The sequence below is a fragment of the Marmota monax genome, unplaced genomic scaffold, assembly GCF_021218885.2.
Source record: "Marmota monax isolate L192 unplaced genomic scaffold, Marmota_monax_Labrador192_F-V1.1 WCK01_AAM20220418_F8-fsc00092, whole genome shotgun sequence".
Classification (NCBI taxonomy): domain Eukaryota; kingdom Metazoa; phylum Chordata; class Mammalia; order Rodentia; family Sciuridae; genus Marmota; species Marmota monax.
Window position 1 is genome coordinate 4,118,545 of NW_026692583.1, and position 19,694 is coordinate 4,138,238.

Genomic DNA, 19,694 nt, shown 5'->3' on the forward strand with positions numbered 1-19,694 from the left:
GATACAGAGACAAAGGCAGCCAAATGTCCTATAAAGCAGATGAAAAAATGTAGAGGAAAAAAAATCAGAGTATTCAGAATCTGCCTGCACTAGAATTTAAATAAAGTATAAAACATAAATTAATTTTCCAATGATAATCTTATGGGCCGTTCAATTATATGTGTGCTAAAGGGTTTTACAGTTGATAAGAAAAGCTACTTTCATTTTTATTTTTTGGGGGAGGAGTTGGAGAGGACCAGGGATTTGAACCTAGGGCATTAACCACTGAGCCCCAGCCCCAGCAGTATTTTATTTAGAGACAGAGTCTCACTAAATTGCAGAGGGCCTTGCTATGTTGCTGAGGCTGGTTTGTTTTTTGTTTTTTTTCTTTTTCTTTTTTTGGGGGAGGCGGGGCGTTGTAGATGGACACAATACCTTTATTTTATTTTTATGTGGTGCTGGGGATCTGGGGATCAAATCCAGTGCCTCACAAATGCTAGGCAAGCTCTCTACCACTGAGCCACAACCCCGGGCCCGAGGCTGGCTTTGAATTTGTGATCCTCCTGCCTCAGCTTCCCGAGCCACTGGGATTACAGGAGTGCGCCACTGTGCCTGACTGCTACTTTCATTTTGTCCACATGTCAAACTGGTACATAAAAAACATTCAAGAGATCAAAGGAAATTTGTTCATTGTATTATAATGAAGATATAGATTATTTCTAAGCCTTATTCATTTGTATAGATTCATGAGTATGACTTTTTTAATTTCTTGAAATTAATGAAGTTAGCTTCAAGAATTTAAAAGCCATGTAGACCTTACTTACTTAAAAAGAATTCCTCAATAATAAAACCAAAAACATTAAATTCTTTTCTTTTCTTTTTCGGTATCGAGGATTGAACCCAGGGCGCTTTACCCGTGAGCCACATTGCCAGACCTTTTTGGAGACAGGGTCTCATCAGTTGCTGAGGCTGGCAACTTGAAATTCCTCCTGCCTCAGTCACTTGGCCAAGGAAAAGAATCCTGAATAATACAAAGCTGTCTTCTTATGTTGCTTTAGTATTTTTTTTTAACTAGCTTTATTTGAAGGGAAATCTTTTAATTAGCACAGATTAATAAAGCAAACAGCTCAGTTAAAAAAAAAAAAAAAAAAAAAGGTATGGTGGCACATGCCTGTAATCCTAGCAATAAGATCCTGTCTCTAAATACAATACAAAAATAGGTCTAGGGGTGTGGCTCAGTGGTTGAGTGCCCTTGAGTTCAATACCTGGTACCCCGCCCCCCAAAAAAAGAAAAAAAAAAAATCAGACCATGTAATTCTTGTCACAAGAATTAAGCACATCAACTGGAGTTAAAGTGAAGGATTTGGCCAGGCATGGTGGCGCATGTCTGTAATCCCAGAGGCTTGGGAAGCTGAGGCAGGATGAGGCTCGGAAGTTCAAAGTCAGCCTCAGCAAAAGCAAAGTGCTAAGCAACTCAGTGAGACCCCCCTCTAAATAAAATACAATAGGGCTGGGGATGTGGCTCAGTGGTCAAGTGTCCCTGGATTCAATCCCTGGTACAATCAATCAAATAGGACTGGAGATGTGGTTGAGTGCCCAAGTTCAATCCCCAGGAGAGAGAGAGAGAGAGAGAGAGAGAGAGAGAGAGAGAGAGAAGGATTTGTATGCTCACTTGGCCAGATTACTTAAGAATGTCTGTTTCCTCATCTACAACATGTGGATACTAATCATATCCACTTAAGAAATAAGTTGTGATGATTAAATTAAGAAAATACATATAAAGTATTTGACGCAGGGTCTAACACACAGAATACGCACACAAATATTATTGACCTTAAGATTTTGACAGTATTGTTACAGAAGAGAATTGTAAGACAAAGCACAGAAAGGAAATACATTTCCCTCTTCTTTAGGAAGCTACAAATATTTCACTTTTATTTTTCCACACTTTATATTGATGCATTATAGTTGTACATAATGGTAAGCTTAACTATTTTGGGTTTTTAGCACTTATTAACTTCTATTATTTTTTATTTATTATTATTTGTATGAGAGTGGGGGCGGAGGTAGTAGTGAGCACTGAACCACTGAGCTACATCTCAAACCCCCTACCTTTTTTTTTTTTTTTTGGAGACCCTAATTTGAGGTCCTCCTGCCTCAAGCTACCAACTACCTAGAATTACAGGAATGTACCACCATACCCAACTAATTTCTATTAATCCTTAAAAAATTCAATCCATCTGTTTATTTAAGATGTAGAATAAGTTATACTTCCATGTACGTATAATGTCATTCTATTGTCATGTATATCTAAAAATAACTTTTTAAAAATTAAAAAAAAAAGATGTAGAATATTAGTATTGCACAATAGCATCAAAGACTACTGAAGATAATCCTCCTTTCTGAGACAGAAAGGGCACTGAAAGGCAATAAAAAAAAGAACAAAAGTCCAAGACCCACAGAACAGACTAATACTATAATCTCATAAACCTATGGTTCATATCCCCGACTGCACTTCATAATCACATGCCCAACATCCCACCCAAGTTAATAATTAAATTAGAATCTCTATAGGTGAAAACTGGACACTTAAAAACTTTGTGATACAGCATTAACAAGCATTGGTTAAATCCTACCTTGCCTTATTCCAGGAGGCTAGAAATCTAAGTCTCTAATACAAAATAAGGTAAATCTAAAAGTAGAACTAAGTGCCTTCATGTTTTCCATTAATGAACTATCCCATTAATAACTCTAAAAGGGATGTCAACATGCTGATAATATCCAGATTAGAAATTTTATTTTATAGTGAGCAACTTCTGCCAGAGTAGTCCTGAGAACCTGGTTTAAAAGATGTGAAAACTTAAAGACATAACAACACTATTTCAGGATGCTATGTACTAGATGGATACAACTGTACAATTCACTAAACCACCACAGTTTTTAAATAAAATACCTGAAACTATAATACTGATATTCAGTTGAACAATCATTTTATAAAGAAAATAATCATTTTAGCACATAGCAAAATATATCTACCTTTTTAAGAGCATACTGAACACTTTCAAAAGTGTCCCTCTACAGTCACACACAGTAGCGCAAGCCTAATCATCCTGTCTCAAATTAAACTGAAAAAGAACCGGGAGTTGGCACAGTGGCACACACCTGTAACACCAGCAGCTTGGAAGGCTGAGGCAGGAGGATCAAAAGTTCAAAGCCAGCCTCAGTAATTCAGGGAGGCACTAAGCAACTCAGTGAGACCCTGTCTCTAAATAAATACAAAATAGGGCTGGGGATGTGGCTCAGTGGTTAAGTGCCTCCAAGTTCAATTCCCAGTACCAGCCCCCCACAACCCTCCCCAGCCCCCACTAAGGGATGCAAACATTTGAGAAGATTAAAAATGGAACACTGCACTTTCCATCAGCATTTCAAAGCAGTTACAGAGTGCCTACTGTTGCTAGCCTCTGAAAAAGCAAGCTAATAGGTGAGAACCTTGTTAAAAGAAAGGTTTTAACTTCCTGTGCTTTATAGTTTCAGTGTAGAAAAATCAGCTCAACAACAACAACAACAACAACGAAAACAGTGTTTGGTATAGACTGAATCATGAAAACCAAATTGTAATGAATTACAATCTGCTGAAGAATTTTACATTTGACTATTTTAATTAAAGAATTTCAGAACCAAGTCCAAAATTGCTCAAGTGCCATTCACCATGTTAATGAACACTCAGCACTGCAGAGTATGCTCTCCAAATGAGGGGCAGCGACTCCTTCATGTTCCTCCTCAATAAACGCTGAAATAAACTAAATTTTAATAAGTACATAATATCTTAAATTCTTAAAACAGGAATGTTCTATACCTTTTTTCATCTTCATTAAATGATTATTTTCTATCCACAGATCTCTGCCTTTCTTCTATATCCCTATGTTTTGATTTCCTTGCAGATTTATAGGTCTACTTATAAATTAAAGCATCATTGGCCAAATGGAACAAGAATTTTCAACTGAACTGAATATCAGTAGCATTTTTGACTATGAAACTGCAGAAAATACTTTCCAAATTAATTTTTTACAGAACATAAACTCAATATTTGCTACTGAAATACCCACATAATTGTTCTCCAAAATTTTGAGCATTTTTCCAACAAAAATGGATTCAAAGTTCCATTGTTCTTAAAAGACAAAAAAAAAAAAAAAAACCCCAACCCATCTTAGTCATATACTAGACAGCATATATTTTGTTTTGAAAAAAATGTCTATATGATCACTATAGAGATCACTGTTGGAATAAATCTAATAAACCGGGAAGCATATTTAGAAAACCAAAGCCCACCTCTTCTTGCATAACTGGAGTCCATATCTTTAAACTGTACCACAACAAAGTCTGAACACTTGAACAAAATACTCTCCATTATTTCTTCACGTTTTGGCCCCGAACTGGATTCTGTACTTTTCTCATGTGCAGCATCAAGTACCAAATCGCACTAAAATGAAAAACATGAGTAAATATTTAAAACACTTATGGAAAAAATTTGATAGAAGTCCCTTAAGTTCATGAAAGTGCTATTTCTTTTATGTCTTTGGCAAAAATAATTACTTTAAGAAAATAATCATTGGCTGGGGTTGTAGCTCAGTGGTAGAGTGCTTGCCTCATGTGTGTGAGGACCTGGGTTCGATCCTGGGTGATGGAACTGTTTTACTGTCCGACTGCACTGGCAGTTACAGAATTATATGCATTTTGTCGGGCTGAGGGTATAGCTCAGTGGTAGAGCACTTGCCTAGCATGTACAGGCCCACATAAAGATAGATAGATAGATAGATAGATAGATAGATAGATAGATAAAAATAGATTTAAAAAAAAAATAATGCCCTTTTTAAAATATGTGGTCTATTGTATTTTCCATCAAATCAAGTCAGATGTGGTAGCGCACACCTGTAATCACAGCAACTTAGGCTGAGGGATGAGGATGGCAAGTTGGAGGTCAGCCTAGACAATTTAATGAAACTTTGCCTCAAAATAAAAAGGGCTGGGTACATAGCTCAGTGGTATAGCACTTGCCTAGCATGCACAAAGCCATTAGTTCAATCCTTTGAACTGTAGAAAAAAATACCCTTAAATCTATAAGTTGCTCTTTTGAGCACTCTGGTCATTAAAATAATTGGTATTTGAAACTTTACAGCAAAATCAAAATACAATGAGCATGAAAATGTTTTTCTTTTTAAGAACTACCATATGAAGCTAATCATGATAAATACGCTCACTTCGTAACTACAAATTTGCTAATCAGAATTCAATAGACACTGCTCAGGCAGTAATACAAATAATAGTTGATTTACATTAATAAAAAAAGAAATAAATAATTACCTTAGGACTGTATGTTTTAAAAACTCCTTCATAAATACCTCCATTTTTCACTTGTACCTCACATTTGGATCCCTAAAAACAGACAATTAATTTTTTAAAGAAACAGTACTACCATCATCAGGGATATGTGTCTTCATTTTATGTTTCATAATTCATTAGGCTTTATTTAATACTAGCTATTCACTGGCAAACAATAAAAATTTCAGAACATTAACAATACATTGGAATCTCAAAATTCTTCAGAAGACTCAGAGTTTACAGTATAAATTTATAAATATTCAAGTTAAATACATCTGATCCCACCTATATCAGATAAAATAATACACAACAGATAATTAACTACAAATATTATTTTATACAGTGCTAACAAGAACGTGTTTACAGTTACAATAGATTACATAAAGAGTTCTAATGTATTTTTTTCCTAAATCATCTTGATCAAATATGACCCAACAAATGTACTTTGACAATCATTTATCTACATTTTAACTTCATGAAATTACTTTATTCTACACCCAAAGCAATCTATTCCCAACAATCTGATAACTTACAACAACTGATGTAAGTATATGAACCATCCTCATATTTGCATAGATTCCATCAAAAGAAATCTGAAATATTAAAAAACAATATTATAAATTAGTATTTACACTTCCATATACATTAAAGTGAACATTTTGTTACAAATTCTTTAGATTGCTGGTAACTCCTCACATGTATTAATATTTGGTTTACTACAATCTTCTGCTTCCTTAAAGAAGAAGTTAGGGTTTTTAACAGTAAAGTTAGACATAGCAATTAACAACATGATTTATACATGATACCAAAAAACCTCTCTAAAAGAGGAAAAATAAAGTCATGAGGACAGAAGGCAAATCAATGATTGGGAAATGAAGGTTCTCAACAAAGTGGCATGAAAGATTTTGATGGGTGATGGAACCGTTTTACTGTCCAACTGCACTGGCAGTTAGAGAATTATCTGCATTTGTATAGCTCAGTAGTAGAGCACTTGCCTAGCATGTACAGGCCCACAAAAATCAAAAACCAACCAAAAAAAAAAAAAAAACGAAACAAAAACCACTCCTATCTATATTCTAAAAAGGGTAAAATAACTCTTAATAAATAACAAATTAATGGAATGAGGAGAACCCCGGCTACTTTCTCTCTACATAGCTGAATCAATCGATGCAAGTGTTTAAACATCTGGTCAACCACACCACCCCATAATACATAATAACGTAAGTTGTGCTCTCCTGATCCTTATGAAGTCAATCTGTCTAATAAAGGCAGGGTGACTCAAAAATTAGTGATAACTTATTTATCAAACAGAACTTATGCTTTTCAGTTCCATGTAAATTCCACTGGCTTCCTAAAGGTAAGATCAGAAGGCCCTTTCCAAAGGATAAAAATGAAAGGAGTTTAAAAAATATATAGCTCATTAATTCAAAATAAAAAGCTTGAATGTTGGGGGTGGGGTTGTGGTTCAGTGGTAGAAAACTCATCTAGCATGGGTGAGGTACTGTGTTCGATCCTCAGTGCCATATAAAGATAAATATATAAGGCTGAGGTTTGTGGCTCAGCAGTAGAGCGCTCACCTAGTACATGTGAGGCCCTGGGTTCGATCCTCAGTGCTACGCATAAATAAATAAAATAAAGGTATTATGTCTAACTACAACTAAAAATAAATATTTAAAAATTTTTAAAAAAGATAAATAAGATGTGGGTCATTGGGAGGCATGCCCTGGAAGAGTGGTTCTTCCCTGAGTCCCTTTCCCGTCTTCTCTCTGCTTCTCAGCTGCCAGAAATTGAATAACTTTCCTCCCTCATACTTCTACTATGATGCTGTGTTTCACCCCAGGCCCACATCAATTTGGTTATCCAACCAAGGACAAAACCTCTGAAATTATGAGCCAAAATAGACTTATCATTCTCAAAGTTGTTCTTGTTGGGTATTTTGGTGACAGTGACAAAAAGTAGACTAACACACCAAAAAACTTTCCAAACTTCACCCTTGGTGTTCTACTTATCTTTTAGAGATTAATTGCTTCAATTTGCCTTTAGTCACTTACAAAAGAACAAATGAGGGCTGGGGCTGTAGCTCAGTGGCAGAGCGCTTGCCTAGCACATGCGAGGCACTAGGTTCAATCCTCAGCACCACATAAAAATAAATAAAGGTTAAATTCTTTTAAAAAAAATAACAACATTCTTATTATGACAAAATTATCATTCATATGCAATTTTTACACTTTATACACAGTTATCAGCAAAACACAACACATATAACCAATAATTTTGTACTATACTATATTAATCTAGGAAGGTTTCCAACAATAAAGAAAAAAAGCTTTTTGCCTTGGCCTTTAATGTATATTTAGAAGTCATATTTTAGCCAACAATTTTTTACAAACATTAAAGTTACTCACCGTAGACTGAGGCAGTCCTTTGCTATTGTTTCGACCTCTGAAAAGATTAAATATATATTTTTATTAAACTCAAGAGACTGAAAAAACTGAAGTATATCCTCAAATTTAAAATACCTTATAAATTCTACTCAAAGAACAAGCTAATTGGGGAGACAGTTCACCTACTATTTAGTCTAAAAGCCTGCCTAAGGATGGCTCTCTATGCTCTACTTGCCCAGAGATACAAAACAGGCAGTAGGTAAAGAGCACAAAGAGGAAAGAATGTGAACTTTATCAAATCTAATCAACGAAATAAAGATAGCCTATTGGAAGAAAAAACTAACATTAAACCTGAGTTAATACTAATCTTTACTCCAAAAGTAACCAATCACTGCTATAAAGAGCTACTCAGAAGCAATTACAGGAACCATTCCTGATTTAACCAATATATGTAACATATGTTACACTATGTAACCATAATTTCCCCCACCTCTGAAAATGGATGATATTATTAAGTTAAATCATCCAGAGCACTTTTACTTCTAAATAACATGTTGTGATCTGTGCAACCAGTATATCTCCTCCAACTTCCTCCCTTGGAAAATTGGTTGCCAAGGTTTCCAGTAAGGTTAACTCTATTTTCAAGTAAATTTAATTATAAAACAACATTTTTGTCCCTTGGTACCCTGGGAGATTGGTTCTAAGACCCGAGACAGCAAAATCTGAGAATGCTAAAGTCCCTTAGGTGAAAAGGTGTAGTATTTGCATAGAACCTACACATCTTTAGATTACTTAAAATACCAAATACAATGTAAATGTCATTAAATAGTAGTTATACTGTATTGTTTAAGACAAGAAAAAACTTTTTTACATATTAAATACAGATGGCAGTTTTTTTCCTAAAATATTTTCGATACACCATTATTTGAATCAACAAATGTGGAACTCAAAGACACAGATATGACTGTTACAACCTAAAGCTTATTTTAATGGAAAAGATTAGGATTATTAGAAATAATTTTTAAAAATTACTTTAAAAATTAGTAAAATGAAATGTTACATAATTTATAAACTCTAGTCACTCTGGATCAAATAGAACTGAAATCCCATTTTAATAAAATAATCACAACACTCAAAATTTAAAACATTCAGGGCCCAGAACAATTTAGGTCCAAAAAGTCTAGCAATATGACTGGTGCCATTCCCAGTATAGTAACACAGATCTTAACTCTGACACCAGTTCTGGCTTGGTCTCCAACTCTTACTACCTTGCTCAGTTTCTTCACCTAGAAAATAATAGTCAAGACCAAATGATCTAAGATTCCTTTTATTTTATTTATTTTTTTAAGAGAGAGAGAGAGAGAGAGAGAGAATTTTTTTAATATTTATTTTTTTTTTAGTTTTCGGCGGACACAACATTTTTGTTTGTATGTGGTGCTGAGGATCAAACCCGGACCGCACGTATGCCAGGCGAGCGAGCTACCACTTGAGCCTCATCCCAAGCCCTTTTATTTTTTTTAATATTTATTTTTTTAGTTATAATTGGACACAAACCTTTATTTTACTTATTTAATTTTTATGTGGTGCTAAGGATTGAACCCAGGGCCTCATACATGCTGGGCGAGCACTCTGCGGCTGAGCCACAACCCCAGCCCAATTCCTTTCACTTCTAACATTGTGATAACTCTTTGCCTCTTGCAAGTACAAACGTAGAAATTCTTAAAACCTAAGGAGTATAACTAATAATTTATCATTTGTAGAACTTCCTATGAACTAGATACTATGGGAAGCCCAGAGATACAAAACAGGCAATGGATCATGGAAGAGCACAAAGAGGAAAGAATGTGAACTTTATCAAAATCTAATCAAATTTGATTAAATCTAAATTTGATTCCACATGTGTTTGTCTAATTTACCACCTCTGTTTTATAGTAAACTATAAAGCAGTTAAATATCTCAACCAAATCCATTCAGTTCTTGAGCAGTAGAGCTAATACTTAAAATTATATTCCCAGGCTTTCCATTTCTAGGTTATGCTGTCTCCCTGAAATTAAGCCTAACTAAAGTTGTATACTTTTTCAAATATCATTTGAATTTACTGAGTGTTTTCTCTCCTATTTACTTGTAGTACATACCCGAAAAGCTTAAAATGGCTAAATTTTGCTTATTAGAAGGATTATCTTATCCTAGTAGTTGCTGAGAGCCAGTTACAAAATCTTGAACAAATGCCATGAAGTGTCAAAATGTCCTTAAACTCATGTAGCCTCCCCTACAAAGAGACTAAACATAATATTTATTTATAGAACTCACATTATCTTTTTAATTGATTACACAGTTACATCTTTGACTAATAAAGAGCAATTGTTTGACAAACCAGTTTACTTAGTAGAACAAATAGTTCACTGAGGAAAACAATAAAAGACTTACAGAGGCATAAAGTGGCACAGGGTACAGAAACCACTGATTGCCACTGACCTTCACTGATCCACAGAGTCTGACAGACACCCAGGAGGTATGTTACCATATCAAAGCAACATTCCCTGAAACTGTTCCCCCCACCCACCCTCTGGTTTTGGGTCCACTCAGATGTTTTTACTTTTGATTTTCTTCAACAGTATTATTTCTGGCCAAGAAAACTACTATTTTACATACGAGTTGAATATCCATTATCTGAAATACTGTGACCAGTAGTGTTTCCAATTCCAGATTTTTTCAGGTACTGGAATATTTGCATATTTAAGGAAATGTCATGAGAAAGGGCCCCAAGTTTAGATATTCATTTACAGTTTCATATATCTTTTCTTTTTTTTTTAAACTGGGATTGAGTCCACGGTTTTACTCATGCTAGGTAAGCACTCTACCACTGAGTTCTACCTCCCCAGCCCTTTCTAAAATTTTATTCTGAGACAGGGTCTCACCAAGTTGGCAAGGCTGACTTGGAACTACCGATCCTCCTGCCTCACTCCAACTCCCAAGTAGTGGGAATTATAGCTGTGGTCCATCACACCCAGCTCCATACAACTTACCCACATGGGCTGAAGATAATTTTATACAATATTTTCAGTGCACCTGCATTTTGACTGCAATCCATCACATGAAGTCAGGTATGGAATTATCCACTCATAACACCATGGCAGAACCTTAAAAGTTTCAGATCTTACAGAATGTTGGATTTCACATTTTCTGATAAGGATGCTCAACCTGCAACAAATATTAAATCTCAAAATAGGTCAAGAGCTAGGGTTGTGGCTCAGTGGTAGAGCACTTGCCTAGCAAGTATGAGGCACCATACTTAAAAATAAACAAAGACATTGTGTTCATCTACAACTTAAAAAAAAAAAAAAAAAAAGGTCAAGATCACATTCTAGTCCTAAAAATGATTGGATAGATCAGGTATCACAAAACACCACTAACCAGGACTCTGTTCTTTCAGTAGTTATTGAATATAACATTTAAGTGATTCAAAATGCCTACCAAATAAATATAAAGAAATTTAGGGGCCGGGATGTAGCTCAGTGGTAAAACACTTGTCTAGCATGTATGAGACCCTAAATTTGATACCTAGCATGAAAAACAAGAAAACCCAGGTATAGTGGCACAAATCTATAATCCCAGTGACCTGGAAGGCTGAAGTAGGAGCAATCGCAAATTTACAACTTAGCAAGACCCTGTCTCAAAATTAAATTAAAAAGCCGGGGGTGGGGGTGGGGGTTGTGGCTCAGTGGTAGAGCGCTTGCCTAGCATGTGTGAGGCCCTGGGTTGGATCCTCAGCACCACATAAAAATAAAAATAAAATAGATGTATTGTGTCCAACTACAAATAAAAAAATAAATATTAAAATTAAAAAGCTGGGCATGGTGGCACACATCTGTAATCCCAGCAGCTTGGGAGGCTGAGATGGGAAGATCAAAGCTAGCCTCTGCAACTTAATGAGGCCCTAAGTAACTCAAAGTTAAGACCCTGTCTCTATAAAGAAAATACAGAAAAGGGCTGAGGGTGTGGCTTAGTGGTTAATCGCTCCTGGATTCACTCCCTAGTACAATAAATAAATATAAATAAAAAAAACTGGGGGTAAAACTCAGTTGTATAGTGCCCCTAGGTTCAATCCCCAATACCAAAATAATAATAATAATAATAAATTTAAAAACAGAAAGAGAAAGGAATTTACACAAAAAATAATTTATTTTGCTTGAAAATAACACAAAAGGGGTGAAGTGGATGGGTAATAAATTAAGCAAAACCAGCACATCTTGGTAAGTGCTGAAGTTGGGTAACAAGTATGCAAGGGATCATCATACCATTCTACATTTGTACAACCTCCCTTAAGAAAAAGAAAAAAGAAATGCCTTCTGATGAAATGCAATATGCATATGAGGCTGGATCTCACCAAGCTTACTGATTTATCAGTTCACAGGAAACATGAGAACAAAGAATAGATCAATTAATACTATGAGGTTATACAATAGTTGAATCCACAATGTGGTAAATCCCACATTAAAAAAATGATGCAGTTCCTATAACAAATGTTTAGAGAAGAAAAAACATGTAGAGGAAAGTATATCTATAAAGACACATAATTAGGGCTATAGCCCAGTAGTTAGCGCTCACCTAACACATAAGGCCCTGGGTTCAATCCCCACCATGGCAGAGTAGATGAAAAAAATGGAAGTGGAAGAAAGGAGTCTTTTCAAATCAAACAGTGAATTAAGCTGAATCTCACTTTATACCATTATACAATAATTAACTCCAAATGGATAAAAGATCTGAATGTAAATTAAAACTATAATTTTTTAGGAAGAAACTGGGAAAATCTTCATGACCTTAAATTTGACATTATTTCTTAACTGTAACACCAAAAAGCACTGGAATCATAAGGAAAAAAATAGATGCATGGTACGTCACAAAAATTACGAACTTTTAAGCTAGAAACAGTGGTGCTCGCCTGTAGTTCCAGCTATTCAGGAAGCTGAGGCAGGAGGATTATTTAAGTACAGGAATATGGTGCCAGCCTGGGTAACATACTGAGACTAGGTCTCTTAAAAAAACCTTAAAACTTGGGCTGAGGTTGTAGCTCAGTGGTAAAGCACTCACCTAGCGAGTGTGAGGCATTGGGTTCAATCCTCAGAACCATGTAAAAATACACAAATAAAGATATTGTGTCCAGCTACAACTAAAAATATATTTTAACAAAATAAAAAAGAAACTTTAAAACTCAACAATAAAAAAGTTCAAAAATGATGAAAAATTTCAATATTATCTATTTCTATAAAGAAGTCATTCAGATAGTCAATAAGCATACAAAAAGATGCTTAGGGGCTGGGGATGTGGCTCAAGCGGTAGCACTCTCTCCCGGCATGCGTGCGGCCCCGGTTCGATCCTCAGCACTACATACAAACAAAGATGTTGTGTCCGCCGAAAACTAAAAAATGAATATTATTCACAACCACTATGATAGCTATTATTAAAAATAAACATTGGGCTGGGGAGGTGGCTCAAGCGGTAATGCGCTTGCCTGGCATGCACAGGGTGCTAGGTTCGATCCTCAGCACCACATAAAAAAGATATTGTGTCCACCAAAAAACTAAAAAATAAATATTAAAAAAATTCTCTCTTTAAAAAAATAAATAAATAAATAAACATAACCTGGGGGCGTAGCTCAGTAATAGAGCATTTGCCTAGCAAGCTTAGAATTGGGGTTCAATTCCCAGTACCACCATTTGAAAAAAAAAAAAAAAAGAAGGAAAGAAATAACAAGTGTTGGCAAAGATGTGGAGAAATCAGAATCCTTGTGTACTGTTATATCTATAAGAACAAAGTACAGTGGCTCCTCAAAAGATTAAACAGAATGATCATTTGATCAAGTAATTCTACTTCTGAGTATGTACCCAAAAGAATTCAAAGCAGAGACTCAAACATAAAATTATACACCCATGTTCATAGCAGCATTATTCCCAATAGCCAAAAAAAAAAAAAAAAAGGTTGAGACAATTCAAATGTCTATTAATGAATAAGTGAATAAACAATATGGTATGTATGTACAACAGAATATTATGCAGCCATAAAAATTAAGTTCTGGTACATACAATATGCAGAAATCTTGAAGACAGACTAAATTAGATAGGACAGACAAAAGACAAATGTTATAAGATTCTACTTATACTGAGAATAGTCAAATTCATAGAAAGGTAGCTGCTAGAGATCAGGAATGGGGGGAATAGGGAACAACTGCTTACTGGGTTTCTTTTGGTATAATGGAAATGTTTTGGAAATTCAAACAGATGGTGGTGACACAACAATGTGAAATGTATTTAATGCCACTCAATACACTTAAAAGTAGCTACAATAGTATAGATTATGTGCATTTTATCACAATTTGGGAGGGAAAAAAGCTCAGAATGTCTTCCCAAAGGAAGGTGAGGCCAGGGTTGATGCTTAGTGGTAGGTAGAACACTTGCCTAGCAGGTGTGAGGCACTGAGTTTAATCCAAAGCACCACATAAAAGAATATAAATAAATAAAGCTTAAAAAAAAAAAGCGAAGGCTGCTGGGCATGATGGCACAGGCCTGTAATCCCAGCAACTTGAGAGAAACCTCGGAAGGCTGAGGCAGGAGGATCACCAAGTTCAAAGCCAGCCTCAGCAAAAGTGAGGTGCTAAGTAACCCAGTGAGTCTCTAAATAAAATACAAAATAGGGCTGGGGACGTGGCTCAGTTATTGAGTGCCCCTGAGTTCAATCACCAGTACCTCATCACACACACACAAAAAGTGAAGCCTGGTAGACTCACTGAAGATAAATTCAACTAAGTTGGCTAGTTTTGTGGCCAGAATGAAGGACAGCTGAGACTTCTCCAGAGATCAAAACAATCTCATTACTGACTTTAGGAACTCTCCCTTCAAAGGAGCTCAAAATTGATCAAATCAATGTGAAGAAGTTTATGGCCCAAGTCATCATTAAGATCAAGATAATAATCAGCTAACAATTACTGTAGCTTAACAGCTAGGTGATATCAAGGAGAGACAAATCCATGCCAAAACCAATTCTGGAGCGATTGTGGGCACATTCAAGGCTGAGCCCCAGATGGGGCAGCAGAGGCTGACAGTACAGGGGGCAGGGAAGGGATAGGACTAACTAAAGTCAACCACAGCCATTAAACATGAAAATAAATAAATACATTCATGCACCACAGACATTATAGAGATAGTGGACTCACAAGTAATACTGCCTAGTGACTAGTGTTCCATCTTAGGTTTGTATAATTACACTATCATTAACACCATCATTAAGAGAGGCAAGACTAGCCGGGCCAGGTTTACCATGCCTGTAATCCCAGCAATATGGGAGGCTGAAGCAGGAGGATTGCAAATTCAAGATCAGCCTCAGCAACTCAGGGAAGCCCTACCAACTTAGCAAGATGTTGTTTCAAAATTAAAAATTTTAAAAAAGGGTTGGAGACTTATCTCTGCTAAGGTGCCCCTGGGTTCAATCCCCAGTACTGGGGGCAAGATGGGGTGGGGGCACACAACACATATGGACATGAACACATATGAATGTAATAATCTATTTTCAACAAAAAAAATTACAAGACATGGAAAAGCATGACCCCAACCCTTGTGGGTGAGGGGGAGAAGGTAATACCAATACAAACTGCTTTTATGTGACTGGATGTCAGACTAAATACACAAAAACAAAAGCAGTCACTATCAACAGGTTAGGGAACTAAAGGAGCCAGCCAAAGTGGCATACAACTGTAATCGCAGCAACTCAGGAGACTGAGGTAGGCAGACTGCAAATTTGAGGCTAGCTTCAGCAATTTTGCAAAACTGTCTCAAAATAAAAATAAAAAGGCCTGGGAATGTAATTTAGTGGTAGAGTGCCCCTGGGTTCAATTTCTAGTACAAAAAAGAAAAAAGAACAAGAAGAAAAAAAAAAACTAAAAAAATATTGATTAAATCCAGTAAAGAAAGGTATAATTACAAGACTGCATCAAATAGAGACTGTTGATAAAGAAAATTGATTTAAAAGAAGCAAATGGAAATCCTACAATTGAAAAGCACAACAACTTAAAAAATTCACCAGAGGAGCTCAACAGATACTTGAACTGATAATAAACTTGCAGATCAAGATAGATTATGAGCCGGGCATGTAGTGCTTGCCTGTACTCCCAGTGACTCCGGAGACCAAGACAGGAGAATCATGAATTCAGCCTCAGCAAAATGTCAAGGAGCTAAGCAACTCAGTGAGACCCTATCTCTAAATAAAATACAAAATAGGGCTGGGGATGTGGCTCAGTGGTTAAGCACCCCTGGATCCAAAAAAAAAAAAAAAAAAAAAGATTATGAAATTCAAAGACAGGGAGAAAAAGAGTGAATAAAAATAAACCCAATCAGTTTTGTCAGGCAGAGTGGCACATGCCTGTAATCTTGGGAGGCTAAGGCAAGAGGATTGCAAGGTTGAGGCCAGCCTGAGCAACTTAGTGAGGCCCTACCTCAAAATAAAGTATCAAAAGGGTTGGGGATGGGATCTGAGGTTGTGGCTCAGTGGTAGAGCACTTGCCACTTGCCAAGCATGTGTGAGGCACTGGGTTCGATTCTCAGCACCACATGTAAATAAATGAACGAAATAAAGGTCCATCAACAACTAAAATATAATATATCTATAATTTTTTTTAAACATGTTGGTTATGGAGTGCCCCTAAGTTCAACCCCCAGTGCCCCAGTACTACAAAAAAAAAAAAAAAAAAAAAAAAAGAGAACAGCCCCAAAGAAATGTGGGATACCATGGGTCCAAATACACATAAAGGAAAACCAGCAAAATAAAATAAAAAGGAGAATGCTAAAAGGAATAATGGATGTGAAATCCCAAATTTACTGAAAAACATTAAACCTACACAGCAGAAAACTCAATGAACTTCCTTCAAGTAGAATTTTAAAAACCCACTGATAAGGTGGCTCACGCCTGTAGTCCCAGCTACTTGGGGACAACTCAAGCATCTCAAGTTTGAGACTCTGTCTCCAAAATAAAAACATCAAGTACAGTATCGTAAAAATGGTGAAAGCTGGGCTGGGGCTGTAGTTATCTAGCATGTGTGAGGCACTAAGATTTAATCTTCAGGATCCCATAAAAATAAATAAATGAAATAAAGGTATTGTGTCCATCTACAACTAAAAAGTATTTTAAAAATTATTTAAGGCCTGGGGTTGTGGCTCAGTTGTAGAGCACTTGCCTAGCATGTGGAGACACTGAGTTCAGTGCTCAGCTACCACATATAAATGAATAAAATAAAGGTCCATTGAACCCAGGGGTTCTTAAATACTGGGCCACATCCCTAGCCTTTTTTTTTTTTTTTTTTAAATATACAGGGTTTCACTAAGTTGCTTAGGGCCTCACTAACTTGCTGAGGCTGGCTTTGAACTCGTGATTCTCCTGCCTCAGCCTCCAGAGACATTGGGATTACAGGCATGTCCCCGTGCACCAGGCAGCCACCAACTTCTAATTAGAAACAATAAAAGTCAGAGATGGGATCAATGTATCCAAAGTATCCAAAGAAAATAACTGTCAACCAAGATTCTAAATCCTGCAAAGCTCTTAGTATCCAAAGAAAATAACTGTCAACCAAGATTCTAAATCCTGCAAAGCTCTTTCTAAAGTAAAGGTGAAAAAAATTATTCTCAGATAAACAAAAAATTTTGAGAGTATCTACTACTAGTAGCACTAAAAAAGTTCTTCAGGCTAAAAAAATTAACTAGACAGTAATTTTAATCCACAAAGAACCCCAAGAGCCAAGAAAAGTAATTGTTTAATTACAAGATAGTATATATGTATTTTTCTTCTTTCTTCTATTAATGACTTAAAATTCAACCATATAAAACAGTATTATGCAAAGTGTTGCTCAGATTATACAAAATAAAAAGCTAACATATTGCCAATAACACACACAAAAAAACTGAATAAAAGCAAAGTTGTATGGGCTAATGAATAACTCTAGAGAGGAACAAATTAAAAGCACCAGAAACAATAAATAAGACTTTTACCATAACAAAAGCTTCTTTAAAAAAGAAGAGAAAAACAGTTCTGGGGATTGAACACAAAGCCTTACCCAAGCTACGCAAACCCTCTGCCACTGAGTTATATTCCCAATCCTTTTCATAATTTTATTGAGACAGGGTCTCCCTAAGTTGCCCAGGCTGAACTCATGTGATCCTCCTGCCTCAGCCTTTGGGGAGTAGCTGGGATTACAGGTATGTGCCATTGAGTCCATTTAGCAAAAGCTATTAATATATACTTGCTCTCCTTTCTTCTCAGCTTATTTAAAAGACACCAATTTATATAAAACAATGATTATAACAATTTATCACTGGGTTTCAAACATTTGTAGGTATACTTACAACAATGATACCACAAAAACAGGGAAAAGGAAATGCGAGTTACACAGGAGTAACTTTTCTTTATCTCACTGGAAATAGGTATAAATTTTAAGTTACGTGGGTTAAGACACACAGTTCGTCATCTGTGTCCATGGGTCCCAAGCTGCAGATGTAACAAATTGTATATCAAAAATATTTAAGAAAAAAATGTGTCTATGTTGAATGTTTTTCTTATCATTAAATTATACACTATGACACCCATTTACCAGACTTTTGCATTGTATGAGGTATTACAAGTAATCTAGACATGAGTTAAAGTAAATGGGAACATGTGTACATGTTACATGCAAATACTAGGCCATTTTATATAAGGAACTTGAGCATCCTCAGATTTTTAACAATGCCGAAAGGCATTCTGGAGCCAATCCACCTTGGATACAATAGGAAGACTGTACACGATAAGCCTAAGAATGACAATTAAGGAAGTGACTTTTAAAAAAAAAATCTTGTTTTAAGAAATGAAAATGCCACATTAGAAAATACTCACTGGTACATAAGAAACTGGCAAAGGAGGAATAAAGAAAGGAAGAAAAAGTAAAACGGCAGTCAAATACAATTCTATTAATAACAACAATCCAATCAAAAGGCAGACTGTCAAATTAGATTTAAAAAGATCCCACTATACTCTGCCTAGACACTTCAGATTCAAAAACAGAAAGACTGAAAATAAAAAGATGGAAAGACATAGAAACAAGCACAAGACAGCTAGAGCAGCCGTTTTAATATCAGACAAAATTCTTTAAAACAAAAAAATGTTTCTTCATTATAAGATGTTCCTCTTTATCTGAAGTAAGTGTCAATTCATTGGGTTTAAAAAAAAGAGGCAGTCTTCCTGGACTCTCTGTACCCTTTCACATATCTTTGGGGCTACTGAAGATAAATTCTTCACAGAAATAACCTGGGCCATTCTAAACCAAGAGCCCTGACCTACAAAGCTTGCCTCAAATTCCACCTGTATTATTCATTCATACATTTATCTATCTTCGGTGCTGAGGATCTAATAACCCAGGGCCTCACACATGCCAGGCAAGCGCTCTACCACTGAGCCACAACCCCAGTCCCATTCCTCTATCGTTTTTAGTTGTCAGATTGATAGAATGTTAAAAATAGATGGAAGCTAGGATTATGGCTCAGTAGTAGAGAGCTTGCCTGGCATGTGTGAGGCCCTGGGTTTGATCCTCAGCACCACAGATAAATAAAGTAAAAACTCAACTAAAAAAATATTAAAATTTTAAAAAAGGAGGAATGATGTAATTGGGGTGAATGGGAAATCACCATTTGGTAAACAACAATTCTTACAACTACTTCAGGCAAAAAATCCTCAGTGGATGTTTAAAATAGTAAGAAAAAGAAGAAACAGGATATTTTATTTATTAAAAATACTTTTTATTGATGGACCTTTATTTTTATGTGGTGCTGAGGATCGAACTCAGGGCTTCACAAGTGTTAGGTGAGCGATTACCGCTAAGCCACAATCCCAGCCCTGAAACAGGATATTTATATAGACACAAAGAAACCCCCAACAAGA

The 19,694-nt window shown here is 35.9% G+C and overlaps 1 protein-coding gene and 1 pseudogene across 10 annotated transcripts in view; one reads left to right on the forward strand and one right to left on the reverse strand.

The window, feature by feature from the left end:
* Atxn2 (ataxin 2) overlaps positions 1 to 19,694 on the reverse strand; it is a 128,205-nt gene that overhangs the window by 80,362 nt on the left and 28,149 nt on the right. For all 10 annotated transcript variants that reach the window (XR_009226922.1, XR_009226921.1, XR_009226920.1 and 7 more), the window contains exons 2-5: positions 7,764 to 7,800; positions 5,892 to 5,951; positions 5,341 to 5,412; positions 4,309 to 4,459 (exon numbers count right to left, since the gene is read on the reverse strand). Coding sequence is in view for 6 of the 10 variants with exons in the window: in XM_046446175.2 (XP_046302131.1) it covers positions 4,309 to 4,459; positions 5,341 to 5,412; positions 5,892 to 5,951; positions 7,764 to 7,800 (320 nt within the window). In the remaining 4 variants the exon portion in view is untranslated. The remainder of the gene's footprint in view (positions 1 to 4,308; positions 4,460 to 5,340; positions 5,413 to 5,891; positions 5,952 to 7,763; positions 7,801 to 19,694) is intronic.
* Positions 15,338 to 19,694, forward strand: part of LOC124093674 (uncharacterized) — a 31,503-nt pseudogene continuing 27,146 nt past the window's right edge.